General features: G+C 47.4%; 2 protein-coding genes across 10 annotated transcripts in view; both read right to left on the bottom strand.

The window, feature by feature from the left end:
- The window catches only part of ELP3 (elongator acetyltransferase complex subunit 3), an 88259-nt gene extending 83485 nt beyond the window's left edge, over nucleotides 1–4774 (bottom strand). For 3 of the 4 annotated variants that reach the window (XR_011808626.1, XM_072036589.1, XM_072036590.1), the window contains exons 1-4: nucleotides 4620–4774; nucleotides 3565–3664; nucleotides 2337–2475; nucleotides 1022–1092 (exon numbers count right to left, since the gene is read on the bottom strand). Coding sequence is in view for 3 of the 4 variants with exons in the window: in XM_072036589.1 (XP_071892690.1) it covers nucleotides 1022–1092; nucleotides 2337–2475; nucleotides 3565–3664; nucleotides 4620–4638 (329 nt within the window). In the remaining variant the exon portion in view is untranslated. The remainder of the gene's footprint in view (nucleotides 1–1021; nucleotides 1093–2336; nucleotides 2476–3564; nucleotides 3665–4619) is intronic. The other variant, XM_027455442.3, reaches the window with a different exon arrangement.
- A 2380-nt stretch (nucleotides 4775–7154) lies between these two features.
- The window catches only part of FBXO16 (F-box protein 16), a 38573-nt gene continuing 30033 nt past the window's right edge, over nucleotides 7155–15694 (bottom strand). For all 6 annotated transcript variants that reach the window (XM_072036585.1, XM_072036587.1, XM_038177597.2 and 3 more), the window contains 2 exons: nucleotides 13694–13913; nucleotides 7155–11573 (listed from right to left, as the gene is read on the bottom strand). In XM_072036585.1, the coding sequence (XP_071892686.1) occupies nucleotides 11506–11573; nucleotides 13694–13913 (288 nt within the window). In that variant the 3' untranslated portion in view covers nucleotides 7155–11505. The remainder of the gene's footprint in view (nucleotides 11574–13693; nucleotides 13914–15694) is intronic.

The following is a 15694-nucleotide window of genomic DNA, read 5'->3' as shown; positions in this document are numbered from 1 at the left end:
AGACTAAGATAATGCCATCTCTCTCAAATCAGAGGACACATTTTGTTCCCTGCATAACTGATTGGCTTCCTCATCGCCTGCCCTGCAAGCTCAACCCAAATCATCTGTCACCATTATAAAATTAATTACCAAATTACCATGGCCAAATTAACTGGCTGGCGAAAGTTGTGCAATCCAATTGAAGAGATTTCATGTACATAATTACCTGGAACATCTCAAACACAATAGCTGCTCCTCCAAAAACAAGCATGGAGCCAGCTCGCTCCGCTAGGCAGCTGGTAGAGAAACAGGCTGATGTGTCCGATGTGACAAGGTGGAGAAGAGGAGTGATGTTTTTAAATAGATGAGCTGATATGCTCAGGGAAAACAAAAAGCATGAGATTTCAGGAGCTCAGACTCTTAAAGCAAACAGAAGCAATATACTTCAAGGTAAACTGAGCTTGGCTTTCTCAATTAAAATAAAACTCAGAAGCTATTCCCTTAATACCGCAAGCTCTTGGCAGCTAGAGGCTTCCCATCTGTGCTCTCATTTCGTTCCAGAGCCGGGCAGAGCCAACACCAAGCAAGTTTTTCGTAGACAACACCTGCACCTCCTCAGGTGGGTTTCAGTTCAGCAGTTTTCAAACTTTTTAGATTGAGCCCTCCTTCTTTTCTGCAATTGTCTTCTGCTGTCTTGTTACGTACCCAGTCTACTCTCACATGCACAACACGTGCATGCACCATGCCAGTAATACAACTTGTATCTGATCATTAATATATTCTCCTAATTACTGTATTCACAAAAGTTTCTATTTACTGAGGTAAGTGGGGTTTAACCCATCAAAGAAGAAGGTTTTCTGCTTAAAGAAGAACTGCAAACAAGTAGAATTTGTAGCGTAATGTGCAAGTATTGGCAATCTGCAACTCTGCACTTGTGCAGAAAAGTAGTCTGTCCCTAACACAGTGCTGCTGAAATTTATACAAAATTATATAAATAATATTGGAAAAGAGCCCTCTTTTAGGTCACCTGAGTCATACTTACACACATATGTTGCCCGTAAAGTTAATGTGTGGACACCTGTGTGGTTTACACATCACGGCCACGACAGCAATCTGTAATAAGCAGAATTACAGCAGAGAGAAATTACAGTAATTGCTTCTGAAGTTACAAAAATAAAACGCATCTTGGATGGCTATGTAAAAATGTGCATCTGCAAGACACTATTTAAAGATGTTTTCTGCTTAGTCTGCCACCTCAAATATCTGTGCGTTAACTCTTGAGAAAACGAAGACAACAAACGTATCAAGAAACAGGGATCCTATTATTATTTTTGCAATTCAGAATAAACTGGCAGTGAGCTAGAAAGACCCAGGTGTCCTATCGAATCTGATTAACCACCCTGCCAAAAAGTCACGCTGACTGGCACACAGGTATTCACCAGGACCAGCTAGCACACATCTAAGACAGTGCAAGGGTGAGAATGTGCCAATAAACACCCTGAACACCATCTGGAAGATGAAAAGGGGGAGCCGAAGAGAAACAAAAAGACATAAAAGAAAGAAAATAAAAATAGCTTCCTCCCTCCACCTGAGCTGAGTCTTTTTTCCAGGCTGGTCTCATGCAGCTCTTCACACATCAAATGTAGGCTCAACACAAGATGCCACCTTCCCCTTTCACGAGAGTAAGGGGAAGAAGAGATATACACTGAAGATTTTCTAATGTTTACTGCTTTGGGGCTCCCACCTTGGAAAGCACATTGCCAGTTTTCAGAGATTTTGCTTGGAATAAGAGTTTAACGAAACATTCTACAGCCAGAAAAAAAGAAAGTAACAAAATTAAGATTTTTTTTTATAGTTACAAAAACTGAACACTTCTGGGATCTTGGTTTCTGGTGGTTGGTTTGTTGGTGTGTGCTTTTTTTTTGGTTTAAGCATGCTATATATACAGTAGGGAAGCTTAAAAAAACACAGCTGAATGCCACCAATACCTTTATCATCATTTTCAGCTTGAAACACCTTTTCAAAAAACATGTTAAATTCTAACATTTCCCCTTTGTTCACCAAGAGGGCCTGCAGATTCAGCTGCAGTGTTTCTAACAGCAATTAAAAAGCTAGATATGCTACCCTGCAACAAACCCTCTACACTTCTTTCTCTTCCCCCAAATGTTTTGCAAATAACAGCCCTGCAGGCACGTCAGAGAAGACAACCTGGAACCTGGCAGTGCAGCCAGCACATCTGCATTGAAGCTTCTGGACACTGAATGTCCTCCTCTTTGAAAATAACTAAATCCATGATAAATTATCAATGAGAGCAAGGGGAGGACGGTGGTGGATGGAGAGAACGACGACGTGCTTACCCCGCTCGCAGTCCTTATGGGCTTGGCCTTCAGCTTCGGCACCAGCACCTTGCGGTACTGCGGCGGAACGGCAGCGATGATGTCGACCAGACGTGGCTGCGCCGAGAGCCCATACTTGGCTGAAGTCTTGGTTTTCAGCCTGAAAGCAGAAATACCTCCAATTCATGACCCCATCCGGACTTTTGTACTCATTCCCACAGCAGCTCCATCACACTGCTTCGGTTCAGCTTGAGGGGTTCACCCCATTTGCCTTTCCAGGTACCTTATTTAAGAATTACTCAGTAATTCCTTGCAACAGCTGCTCTGGGTATTTAAGGTACAGAAAATAAACTCCAAATAAAGTCAACAAGCAACAACTGCCAGTGTTTTGAGTTTCTGTATGTTTTACTTCTAAATGTGGTTTTGCCAAAACATTGTCAGAGGTGCCCAGAGGCTGTCTCACCCATTTCCAGTGATTTAAGTCTTTTCCTAAGACTTCCATCCGATGAATCTATGTATGCAAGCTCTCAGTTCATTTCTAAAACATTTATACAAATTATTTCCAGCATCAGCACAATGTTTACAATTATATATGTAACTGAAATACACTGGGAGAAGTTCAGTTTTTCAGTTTTTATTATTCCAGAAAGGTAAAGAAGGAAGAAGTTTCTGTAAACAGCGACTTCATTCATAGCATGCTGTTAAAATGTCTGATGTAAACGTGATCTATAAATTAATCTCTATTTTCCCTGACAGTACTTATAAAAAAGATGAGCTTATAAAAAAGATGGAAAGGGACTCTTTACTCCATCAGGTAACAACAGAACAAGGGAGAATAGTTTTAAACGAAAAGAGGGGAAATATAGATTAGAGGTTAGGAGGAAATTCTTCACTCAGAGGGCAGTGAGGCACTGGCACGGGTTGCCCAGAGAGGTTGGGGATGCCCCATTGTGAGAACCAAAGATATTTCTCACAGGAGGTGTTCAAGGTCAGGTTGGATGTGGCTTTGAGCAACCTGATCTAGAGGGAGGTGGCCCTGCCCATGGCAGGGGGGCTGGAACTGGGTGGTCTCTGAGGTCCCTTCCAACCCGAGCCATTCTGTGATGATTCTATGATGGTTATGGCAAGAGAAATGACAGTAGGCTGTGAAAATAAAACTTTGTAAACTAAAGGCCAAACACAAACGACTGTACAGGTCATGATCAACACTGGTGGACCAGTTCCTCAGTGTCATCCCACAGTGACTTACTTGTTCAGATTCACGTCTTTTCCCTGCTCGTGAGCTTCAATTAGTTGTTTTATGATGTCAGCTATTGTCATCATCATCAGTTCCGCATGGCTGAGATCTCCTGAAACAGGAACAAAACAAACCCCGTGTATACCCACTGCTTTGTCACCTGTGACAATCCGGGTGCCTCATTTTTCATATTCCCCACCATTTCAGGGCACTGTTCCCTCCAAAGGACATTTTGCCACTGCGCATCACTCCTGACTGGCAGCAAGTGACACTCATTGCCTCCTATCATCATTTTTTTTGGCTTTTAGGACAATCTCTATGGTCTTCCATCAAAGTGATGCGCACAACAGCCACAAACAGTCAGTGGAAGCTCAACGCCATCAGCAGGTTAATCTGATGCTGCCAGCACACGTGGCAAGGACCAAAACACATCCTCTGGGGGACAGCGAAGCAGCCAGGCATAACCCCAAAGGATAATAACCCTTAATAAGATAATAATCTTTGACATAAGATAACTTTTTGAGGAGATAACCCCATAACCTCTGCTCCTCAGACACACGCAGGGGGTTCAATGCAAATAACATTGGAGCTTCCCCCCTGAGGGCCTCACTGAGGGTCTGCGTTGTGCACACTGGATTTTTTGTTTATATTTATTCCATACCAGCTTTAGGAGAAGAGAAACATTGCTATTACGCGATCTGACCCCAAAGGTGCTTATTTTAGGTTGTGAAGTTCACTTTACACCAGAAAGTGTCGGTGCCTGGTGTTTTAACCAGGCACCAAACTGGGCAGAGCTGACCCAACCCAAGCACAGCACCGGGGAGGCGTTCACAAAACTGTGGAGTGATTTTGGGTCAGAAAGGGCCTTAAAATTTCATCAAATCCCAGCCCCTTCCCATAGGCACAACCCCAGCCCCCAGCCCCGGCTGCCCCCAGCCCCATCCAGCCCGGCCTTGGGCGCTGCCAGGGGGGGACCCGCAGCTCCCCGGGCGGCCCGATCTGACCGATCCCGATCCCGATAACGATACCAAAACCGATAACGACACCGATAAGGACACCCCCGGTACCTGCCCGCCGCCGCCCCATGGCTCCCTCACGGCCCCAGCCGCTGCCACCAAGCGAGGCCGCCCGGTCGCGAAAGCGTCGCCCGGCCGGCAGCGCTGCCGTAAAGCGTTTTGATTTTCGAAGGAAATTTTCCTCCCTTTTATTCACATTTCGTTTTGTTTTCGTCACATTTCACTCAGTTTTGTTGATATTTTTGTGGTTTTGGGTGAAATTTCAGGTGCCCGAATGCCCCCCCCCCACAAGCCGCACCACAGCCGCTTGCCCCCAGAGCCGCCAGGCCCTGGCTCCCCCCCGGCCCCTTCTCCCCTCCGGCGCTAGGTGGTAGCAAAGCATTTAAACGCCAAATCCCGATAATAAAGAAAATGTTCAAATCTGACCAAAAGCCCCAAGTCTCTCTGTGAGCAGGAGGAGCGGCGCGGGTCGGGCAGGGGGGAGGCAGGAGGCCTGTGGGGCACCAGGGGAGGAGTTTATCAGAGAATTGGGGAGTTTTTAGGGTTGGGAAAGACATCGGAGATCACAGAATCACAGAATCACAGAATTTCTAGGTTGGAAGAAACCTCAAGATCATCGAGTCCAACCTCTAACCTAACACTAACAGTCCCCACTAAACCATATCCCTAAGCTCTACATCTAAACGTCTTTTGAAGACTTCCAGGGATGGTGACTCCACCACCTCCCTGGGCAGCCCGTTCCAGTGCCTCACAACCCTTTCAGTAAAGAAGCTCTTCCTAACATCTAACCTAAAACTCCCCTGGCACAACTTTAGCCCATTCCCCCTCATCCTGTCACCAGGCACATGGGAGAACAGGCCAACCCCCACCTCTCTACAGCCTCCTTTAAGGTATCTGTAGAGAGCGATAAGGTCGCCCCTGAGCCTCCTCTTCTGCAGGCTGAACAAGCCCAGCTCCTTCAGCCGCTCCTCATAGGACTTGTTCTCCAGGCCCCTCACCAGCTTCGTCGCCCTTCTTTGGACCCGCTCAAGCACCTCGATGTCCTTCTTGTAGCGAGGGGCCCAAAACTGAACACAGTACTCGAGGTGCGGCCTCACCACAGCCGAGTACAGGGGGACGATCACCTCCCTAGCCCTGCTGGTCACAGTGTTTCTGATACAAGCCAGGATGCCGTTGGCCTTCTTGGCCACCTGAGCACACTGCTGGCTCATATTCAGCCGACTGTCCACCATCACTCCCAGGTCCTTCTCTGCCTGGCAGCTCTCCAACCACTCGTCTCCCAGCCTGTAGCTCTGCTTGGGGTTATTGCGCCCCAGGTGCAGGACCCGGCACTTGGCCTTGTTGAACTTCATGCAGTTGACCTCAGCCCATCGGTGCAGCCTATCCAGATCCTCCTGCAGAGCCTTCCTACCCTCGAGCAGATCGACACACGCACCTAGCTTGGTGTCATCTGCGAACTTACTGAGGGTGCACTCAATGCCGTTGTCCAGATCATTGATGAAGATGTTAAAGAGGACCGGCCCCAGCACTGAGCCCTGGGGGACGCCACTAGAGACTGGCCTCCAACTGGACTTGACTCCATTTACCACAACTCTTTGGGCCCGGCTATCCAGCCAGTTTCTAACCCAACAAAGCATACGCCAGTCCAAGCCATGAGCAGCCAGTTTCTTGAGGAGAATGCTGTGGGAGACGGTGTCAAAAGCCTTGCTGAAGTCAAGGTAGACCACATCCACAGCCTTTCCCTCGTCCACCCAGCGCGTCACTTTGTCGTAGAAGGAGATCAGGTTCGTCAAGCAGGATCTGCCTTCCATAAACCCATGCTGACTGGGCCTGATCGCCTGCTTGCCCTTCAAGTGCCGCATGATGACTCCCAAGAGGATCTGCTCCATGAGCTTCCCTGGTACTGAGGTCAAACTGACCGGCCTGTAGTTCCCCGGGTCAGCCCTCCGGCCCTTCTTGTAGATGGGCGAATAATATTGCTCTGATCACAAATAACAAATCACAAATAACAGAGGGAATGGCCTCAGGTTGTGCCAGGGGAGGTTCAGGTTGGAAATGAGGAGACATTTCTGCTCAGAAAGAGCAGTCAGGCCTTGGGACGGGTTGCCCAGGGAGGTGGTGGAGTCCCCGTCCCTGGGGGTGTTCGAGGAGAGGTTGGACGTGGTGCTTGGGGACAGGGTTTGGTGGTGACAAGAATGGTTTGGGTTGGCAGGAACCTTAAAAACCAAATAGTTCCAGCCCCCTGCCATGGGCAGGGACACCTCACAGCAGCCCAGGCTGCCCCCAGCCCCATCCAGCCTGGCCTTGGGCATTGCCAGGGATGGGGCACCCACAGCTCCAGGGGCAGCCTGTTCAGTACCTCAGCACCCTCACAATAAAGAATTTCTTCCTAAACTCCTGCATCTCCTTGCCCACGGCCTCCTGCTCAGCCAGCAGGTTCTGGAGGATCCCTCTGTGAGTTAGGGGAACCTGCTGCTGAGCAAAGAAAAGAGTTTTGCAGAGAAGGAGGGAACAGGCAGCAAGAAACAGGCCACCTAAGAGAAAAAAAAAAGGGGAAAAAAAATGAGGAGAGAAAGACGCTGGCAGTTGTGATTTATGGGTTGGTAAAAATCTTTATTTGAAAATCTTGTGATTCGGGGCTGACCTGAAGATTTTCGGCATCACGCTCACAACTGGTGCACATCTGGGGACTGAAGAGGCACCAAGAACGGCAGGAAGAAATGAGGGCACGTGGAAACTGCTGCGGGTCGGCTCTTAGCACTGCGTGGGTTGGTTTCTGTAGCAAGCAGAGCCTGCCCTGGTGCCGCAGGTCAGCGTGCGCAGTCTTGCAGGCAGATTGTAGCAGAGTGTATGTGTGTGAGACCATCCTGCCCTCCCCGTGGTGGGTTTGGCAGCCTCCTGCCCGTTCAAAGCAAGATCCCAGGATGGAACAGGTTGAAAACGCAGCTCAGACCATCTGCTCCCGTTGCTCCGCTCTCTTGGTGCCTTCAGGCCTTTTTGGAGAGCCAAATTCAGTTTCCTTCCCCCAGTTGTGCTGGGAGTGCCCTGCGATGCCCGGACCTGTCTGTACCAGTGGTTTTACCTCCCAGGGGGTCTCCCAGGCATCCTGTGCCAACCAGCAATTTATGAGTGGTTTGGAGAGTGGTTGTGCTCAGGATATGGGCTGCGCAAATGGTTAGAAAGCATCTATCCAGGCGTGCACCTCCTGCCATCACCTTTCTCAGACCTACTGCAGCAGCTGCTGCACACCAGGAGATATTTCAGATGCGATTGTACTGGCAGAGTTTGTCTGCTTGCCCAGTCCACGCTTTAGGCTGTTTGGGACATGAAAGCAGTTCGTTATCCTGAATTATTTGGGGTGCACCCATCTGGAGGAGGCCTGGGATGTGTCTGTTGTTTGAGTTCATCCCCTAAAAGAGGACACGAGCACATGAGAGGTAGGATGTCTGTGCTAGACACACGGTAAGGCAGTGCAAGCGTGCCAGCTGGGACAAAGCAATTGATTTCAAGCTGATTTTCATACCCCTCTCCTCTCTCTTAGCACATACGCCCACCAACACAGCCCTACACACTGACTGCTCACCTCCCCGTCCCTTTGTTACGTGAGCTGAGCTGTGCTCTCCCCCTGTTATCAGCTTCATCCACCTATTACAGCAACTTTTTATCTTACGCTTAGCTACTATCATCAGCTACTTTCCATTTGCCGCAAGGTCTCCGTGCTTTCTCTAGCTGTCTCTTAACCTGTTACAACCCTCGTGGTGCTGCTGGGACTCAGCTCTCTGCTCTCACTTCCCCGGCAGCAGTCACGTTTGCTCATCTTCCTTCTCGGGCTGCCACACGAGTTGGATGTCTCCAAAAATCCTTGGTTTTAATCTAACTGTGCTCCCACCTGCAGCTCCTATCGTCTTCAGCTACGCGTAGTCCTTCTCCCAAACAAGGCTCTGTCTTTAACTCAGAAGAACAATAATTAGGAAAGCTTCATTCGGGCTAAAAAGCCAAACTACAGTACCAAACTCTGCCGTTGCTCCCAGCAAGGAACATGAGGTAAATTCAGGTGGAGATTTTGGCAGAAGTGGATGGTAAACCTTGGGTAAGAGGAGGCTGGCATGTTTGGGTTTGTTCACCACATCTGAGCAGGGCTGTAGCCTAGGGCTCACATTCTGATCTTGCTTGTACTGGTGGAATTCAGATGCAGCAGTGCTGATTCATTGGCCTGTGGGGTTTAAAAGGTACTTTCATTTCTTTAATCAAACGCTACGGCTAATCAGAGTTGTACAGGATCTGGAAATACCAAGCAGTGCAGGGAAATGAGCATCTACAAGGAACGGCGCAGGCATAACAACCTCCCTCTGTAGTTGTGTAGCAATTTCTTATCCACACATCTCGAGGCGTGTTATAAGGTGGGTAAATAACCATCTGCCCGTGCAGATCAGCAGCCCAGGGCGCGGAAGGTGATACAGCTTGCCTGAGGCCAGCCAGCAGCGCAGAGGCAGAGGCAGATGGCTGGGAGTGTGTCTCTCCCTCTCTTTCTGTTTCAGATTCTGACCTATTCTGCAACCTCAGGAATGTTTATAAGGTGTGTTGCAAGTGCATGTGTTTTATTCTAATACTATAATTGGTAGAAGTTACATCAAGGCATTTTACAGGTCTGCTGTTACTTCACGGATTGACTGCTTGGCTCGGCAGTTTCCTTGACAATGTTGCTCTTCATTATTTCGTGGCATCATAAATACAAAAGCATTGTAAATTGGAGAAGCCTAAGCCTTAAGATGTACAATGAGCACTCAAGCTGCTTGGTTTGCTGCAGCAAAGACACAGCATCTGCAGTAATGCCTGAGCACTCAGCTCCAAGCCTAGGCAGACCCTGGGAACATTACCCTTCCAGTGAGTAATAGAAAAGAAAAGCCATTGATGCAGATTTACATCATTTCCTAGCATAGCCACTTGCTGTTTGGTACAAAGACCTAGCACTGAACTGCTGCCCGGGAAACTACGCAGTGCCTCGGACAAAAAGGAAGCTGGAGCAACAGTTTGGACTTCAGAAGCCAAAACATCCACGAAGCAATCCATTTAACTCGATTTTCTGTGGGAAGAGGTTTGTGAGGAGAGATTTGCCATACCAAGGAATGGATGTCAATGAGCGTTTTGGGTGGGATTTACCCTACCTGATTTCAGATGCCCAGAAGTTAGCTTTCTTAATTGAAATTAGTCAGTCTCTTGCGTAATTGATGATGTAAGAGATAATTGCCACCTGCAAGTTCCCATTTCAGCTAATCATTTCAGAGGTGACCTGCTTAGACTTATCAAGCTCTCAGGCCGTTATTTTGGTTGAGATGAGCTGCCTTTTCAAAGCAAACAGAGCAGCTAGAAAAATGAAAGGACAAAAACAGGGAGAGGGAGATGCACTGAGTTACCTAAACACTGCTCAGGAGCTGGGATTTATGTAGTGTTTCAGCAAGTACCCAAGGGGCAGAATTTGCTGGCAGAATCTGTCCCTTCAGTTCAGATCCGTGGTGTGTTGTGCCCAGTGCCTGGTCTTGACAATGTCCAATGTCCGTGTCTCTTGTGCCAAAATTCTTGAAATCCTCAAGTGACACAGTACAGAATAATCTGCTCACGGAGTGGAAGGCTTCTCCTAATCCTTGTCAATCAGAGAATTAATTCATGGGTGTACCATGGCTCATCCTAGTGTATGGGAAGTTCTAGCTTTATCCCAGTCTGGGATAAGATAAGGCAATGAGTTGCAGTTGCTGTGCATTCAGTCCCCTTACCCTTAGAAACTGCTATTCCTTACATTTTACTGGATACTTCCTTAATTGTAGAAAAGACAAATAAAAGCTCATGATTTACATTCCCTTAAATAATTAAACTAGTGTCAGCTTCCCACAGGAGTCATGTGCAATGCTGTAATCCAGAGTGTGGGATTTGATTTCGTTCTCACTAACACGTTCTCACTAACATGATTGACAGGATGGACTTGCCTTGCTTAACAAGAGGAAGAAATTCTGCCTTCAGTACAGCACTAACAAGGCTTTTCTTCAAGCATTCTCCCTGAGCTTCCTTTTTTCCACTTGTTAAAGGCTTTTCCCTCGAATGCTGTGGTGCCTCCTTCACAGTCCAGCTGATTTGGCAGGGGCTGTAGGTTAAAGCTGAAGGATCACAGTAACCTTGGTGGTAAACCACTCCCTGTGTAGGGGGGATACAGTTTACATCACCCAGCTGTCTGGTAGTTTTACTTTGTTTTCCACAAGCCCCTCACTGCCCACAGGCAGGGCAACTTCCATCATTCACTGGGAAAGCATCACAGAGCAGCTCAGGCTGTGGGATGTGCCCCGAGGTGTCTGAGTGACACACAAGCAAGCTCAGCACCCTTGAGGTCCAGAAACCACAGCAGGGATCTGCACAAGGGTTTTCTCTGCATGGTCAAAAGTTTTGGTGAACTCTGCAGAGATGACGTACCCAGAAGAAAAAGAGGATATAGCACCAGTTCAGGAGCAGCAGCAACAGGAAACCAGGCTGAGAAACACACCAGGAAAACATTCTGAATCCAGCTTGGAAACAGGAGATCCCACCTGGAGATCCAAAGGCAGGAAGGAGTCATTGCACCAGCTGCTGAATTTCCCAAAAAATACAAAGTCATTGCTCCAGCACCTCGCTATCTAAGCTGGCTGCAAGGCAGTTAAGTTTTCTTTTGGACAGCCAAAGTGAGAATGGATGCAGGACCTTCATGCTCATTTCTTTACACGGTGAGGTCAATGAAGAAAGTCTTTTCTAGCAAGAGCTGAAAAAAAATAAAACTGGGTCCTTGCAAAGGACTCAAAAGCAGCTGTTCTTCACCAGGCACAGCCTGTGACTCAGGCAACATTGCTGTTGTTTCCCCAACGCCAGTCAGATAAGCTTCTGTTCTGCTAAGATGAAAGATACTCTGGATCCTCCCTTACTCTGTATCAGATCCTTGGGTTGACGGAGGAATACGCCAGGGCTGAGCCTCAAACAGAGGAGATGCTAGATGAAGGTGAAAAAACAAAACAAAACAAAACAAAACATGAGAATCAGACAGATTAATTTAGCCAGAGATTTCACATTCTGAATATATAGGTATTTAGTACCTCAAATACTTTTACAAATCTGGATTGAATGGTTTGTTTCCCTTCATTAATTCATTACAGAGAAAATAATCGTGTCAAAACATCTTTACTTCTCCTGCCCACCTTTCTGACAATCTGCAAACATGGCCCATGGAGCACTAGCTAAAGCTGGTAAGCTTACCTTGGGAAAAGCCTGGCAGAGATCACAAGGCCCTGGAGAGGTCACTGAGGAATTGAGACCTGATTTGTCTCCCTCTCTGATACAAAAAATACGTAGCTTTGCCTAGCAAATTGCCCCTAATCCAAATGCAATCCATCAGGGGTAATTTACCTTGGTAGTTTCCATGCTACAGCAACAGCGGTGGTAGGTGGCTCACGTGTTTATCCAAGCACCTGTTCCCTGCTGTCTGAAGCATTTCCCTCCTGCACAGTTTTAAAATTTCTTATGGAGAAGACGCTGAATGCAGCAGAGGTCAGGCAGGATGCTGCACATCCCTGCACGCTCCCTTCTCCACCCACCTGGACTCGCTCGTAGCCACTGGGTAGCCACTTCCCCGCAGGAGCTCCCCTCACTCCATCCCCCACATCCTCTCTGACAGCCCCAAACCACATCTTAGCAGTTGCAGATCGCTTCACAGGCGTAAGAGGCTGCAGAAACACACTTCCCAGTGCCTCCCGGTGGGAGCCGAGCACCGCATTCCTGGGAGGCCACAGCGGCGCTGCCAGACCAGCAGAAATTCCCTGGACTGACTGGAACAACCAATAATGCAGCCAAGCCCAGAGCCTACGCATAACTCTTCATGACTTGGCCCCAGTCCCATGTGGAGCCTTCCTCAGGCTCTGTCCATGCGGTGCTACGTCAGGATGAGGGCCCTAGATAAGAGGAACTTTGTGGTGGAAACTTCTTAGGAGGGACTGAAACCTTCTACCCTCATCTTGATGCTTTCCTCTCTTGGCTTTTCTAACCAGGATACATTTTTGTGCAGCTTCCTACGTGGAACAGTCTTCAAATGTTTTCCTTGGGCCTCATCACAGTCATCCCAGTGCCCTTATCTGTGTTTAAATCCCTTCTTTCATCTGCCACAGAAGGAGTTGCCCCCTCATGGGGGCTATAGGTGATGCACTTGCTCCATCATCTTTACCCTAGGTGGGGAAATAAGAGCTACCCTCTTATTCTACTCCTATGTTCTCTTTGAAAATCCTAAACAGTTTCACATCAGAGGTGTCTTTCCCTTTGTTCACTCCAGGTTCTTTATCCACTACCCTTGTGCAATTAAAAATCACCAGGGTTCAGCCTGCAGCCCATACGTGGACAAAGCCCTTGTGAACTAAGAGGACTTTTACCAAAATCTGCAAAAATCTGTGTGCTTCTGAAAGATACCAAATGCTTTCCCAGCGGGCTGCAGGCACTGAGGGCCTTAGAGACATGCTGGGTGTATCAAGAGGTGAGGTCTGGAGGAATAGCATCGAGAATCTACATTGAATCTAGGAAACCCTGGACTGAAATGGCAAAAAAAAAAAAAAAAAAAAAAAAAATTGATGGTGTCAGTCTGCCTCCTTATTTTTGGAAGGCACTCACAGATCAGCTGTTTTCTCAGCTGTTGTCTCCCTGCAGTTGATTTGCTTTACCCCCTAATTTTCTGAATGCTCAGTACCAGTTCCTCCTGGCATCTGTCCAGGGCCTGGCAGAGCTCGTGGACTTTGGGCTGAGCCCTGCTGCCACTTACGCTCTAAGATCTCTTATTCTACCACTGAATATTAGTGAGTGAAACCCACGTGAAGCCCATGCCAGTGTTCAATATCATGACAGAAGGTGGGTCTAGCAAGTGCTAGGTATGAAGCGAGAAGATTTTAGCCATATGTTCTCTTCTGAGGCAGCAAATCACCATCAGCTGGATCCCCCCACCCAAAATGACTGCCTCCTCCTTCACCTACAGCAATGTACTGCCAGCACCATCTCTTTCCCTCCGTGCACAAAATCTGGCTATCAGCGATCTCTGAAATCAGCTTCTGCCCAGGACAGGGCGGCATACTAACGTGTAGACCTGGCGTTCGTCCTTGTGAAGCCTTTCTTTCCTCTCTCACGTGGCTTTGGAGCTCGAACAGGCGCTGGTCGAATCCCGGCGTTCCACTGGGAGCTCTGGGCCAGGGTCTTTGCTGCTGCTTTAGGGGGCAGGTTCCCAGCTGACTGGTGAGTGGCCCAGCTGGGACGGACCGGTGGTTTGGGAACAGGCTCGAGATCTGCAGTAAGTGACAGCTAGGAAGAGAAGGCAATAAGTGTCGTATTATCCTAACAGTCTCAGAGGGACTGAAAATGTTGGAGGCTTGAAAACTTGAATCTATAAATGCTACTCATAACGATGAGACAAGCATATCTTCCTGCAGTGACCTGTGTTCTGTTAAAAGCTTACCTTAAGGACAAAAAGATCCAATTAGGAATTGATGCTAGCAGAGCTAAACCCACGTTAATTGGTCCTCAACATTAACTCGTATCTTAATGCACAAAATCTCCCCTGTGCATACGGCTGTGGCTGATCCCAGTCTTGCTTTCTCACAGTTTGAATTCTCGCAGTGTAAAGGATAAAGTTTGTTTTAAAATACTGTTCAATAAGCATTTTAATATGCAGAAGTTCAGCAAAAATAAAATCTTAATGACACAGTGACTGCTTTTTCCTTGAAAAAGATCCCAAATATCCAAAAAAGCACAGGTTGTGCATACCAACAGCTCTGGCTTTTTTTAACCGCAGCAAATTATTTGGTAATAATAGTGAACAAACACCACCAAAACCAGACAGCGACATAGAAACTCATTAAAAAGCAATATGGGCAGATAGTCTGCTGTGAAACTAGAGTCCACAGTGAAATGGTTGTGCAGAAAAGTTGATGCTGTTCTGCAGTTCCTGCCCACCTCTTTCCCCTTTCCATTATTTGAACTGGCAGCAGGGGCAGATATATGGTGCTTCGTGTCTAATTGTCTAGTAATAAATAAGCAACCCAGCAACTTCTGAAGATCGGCCTAAGGAAAGGCCAGGGATTATGCAACTGGCTAAAATATGCCAGGTTCTTAGCAGTAGTTGATGTGTAACAGAGAGGTGGTGTAATATAAGCAGCTGCAGCTTTTCTGTCCTAGTGAGGAAAGCACAACACCACAGAAGCAGTCCATATCTGACCATACCTTGCTTTTCGGCTCCTGTGTCTTTGGTGGTTCAGTTTTAGAGTTTATAGGGACAGATGGGTAGAGTATCAAAGCCAGGCTATGCCTTTAAAATTAGAGTGACATATACAAGCTGGGTTTGAATTCCAGACATTATACTGAGCTATTTTCACTCTCAGGGGTAGTCCCACGTAGTTCTACAGGATTTCTTGGATGAATCAGTAAATTCCAAAATCAGGTTTGCAGAATAAAGGTGGTATAAATGTACACTGGACTGGATCGTGTTGCATTGCCAAGAGCTCTGGATCTTCATGTGGGATATACCCACACAGAATATAGATGTGATCCATCCTCAAAACACCAACTCCCTCTCTATATGTCATAGGATAATTTATTCCTCACTTCAAATGCTGCAATCTTATTACCTTAGGCAGTGAGGCAAGAATGACTGATCCTGTCAAAAAAAAATGTTATTTAGTATGCACTAAAAATAAGTCAGTAATTCAAGAACAGCTGTGAGGGTGGAGCAGTGTCTCCAACAGAACCAAGCAGGCAGGCTGAAAGGCAAAACCAGCCCCTAATTGCTGACATTGCAGTCATTTGCAAAGCTGTCAAAAGCATCAACCTGCTGGATTTTTACCTTCCTCGTAAAGTGTCTGTGAATTTTGACATTTGAAGGGGATGTGCCATCAAGCTGCCTCTTTTGCTGAGAGCTGCAGAAAACTCTTTATCGGAAGTCCTTCAGGGAAGAGAGCCTGGGTAAAGAACACTGACGTGGCAGCAGTGACACCTGTGAAGGGACCTTTGGGGTCAGAACCGAGGAATCACAGCAGGGCAGCACAGCTCCGTGCCAGAAGGAACAGGAGGGATGAAACAGTGGCCCA

The sequence above is a fragment of the Anas platyrhynchos genome, chromosome 3, assembly GCF_047663525.1.
Source record: "Anas platyrhynchos isolate ZD024472 breed Pekin duck chromosome 3, IASCAAS_PekinDuck_T2T, whole genome shotgun sequence".
Classification (NCBI taxonomy): domain Eukaryota; kingdom Metazoa; phylum Chordata; class Aves; order Anseriformes; family Anatidae; genus Anas; species Anas platyrhynchos.
Note: the sequence above shows the minus strand (reverse complement) of the source record. Positions and strands in the feature narration are given on the sequence as shown.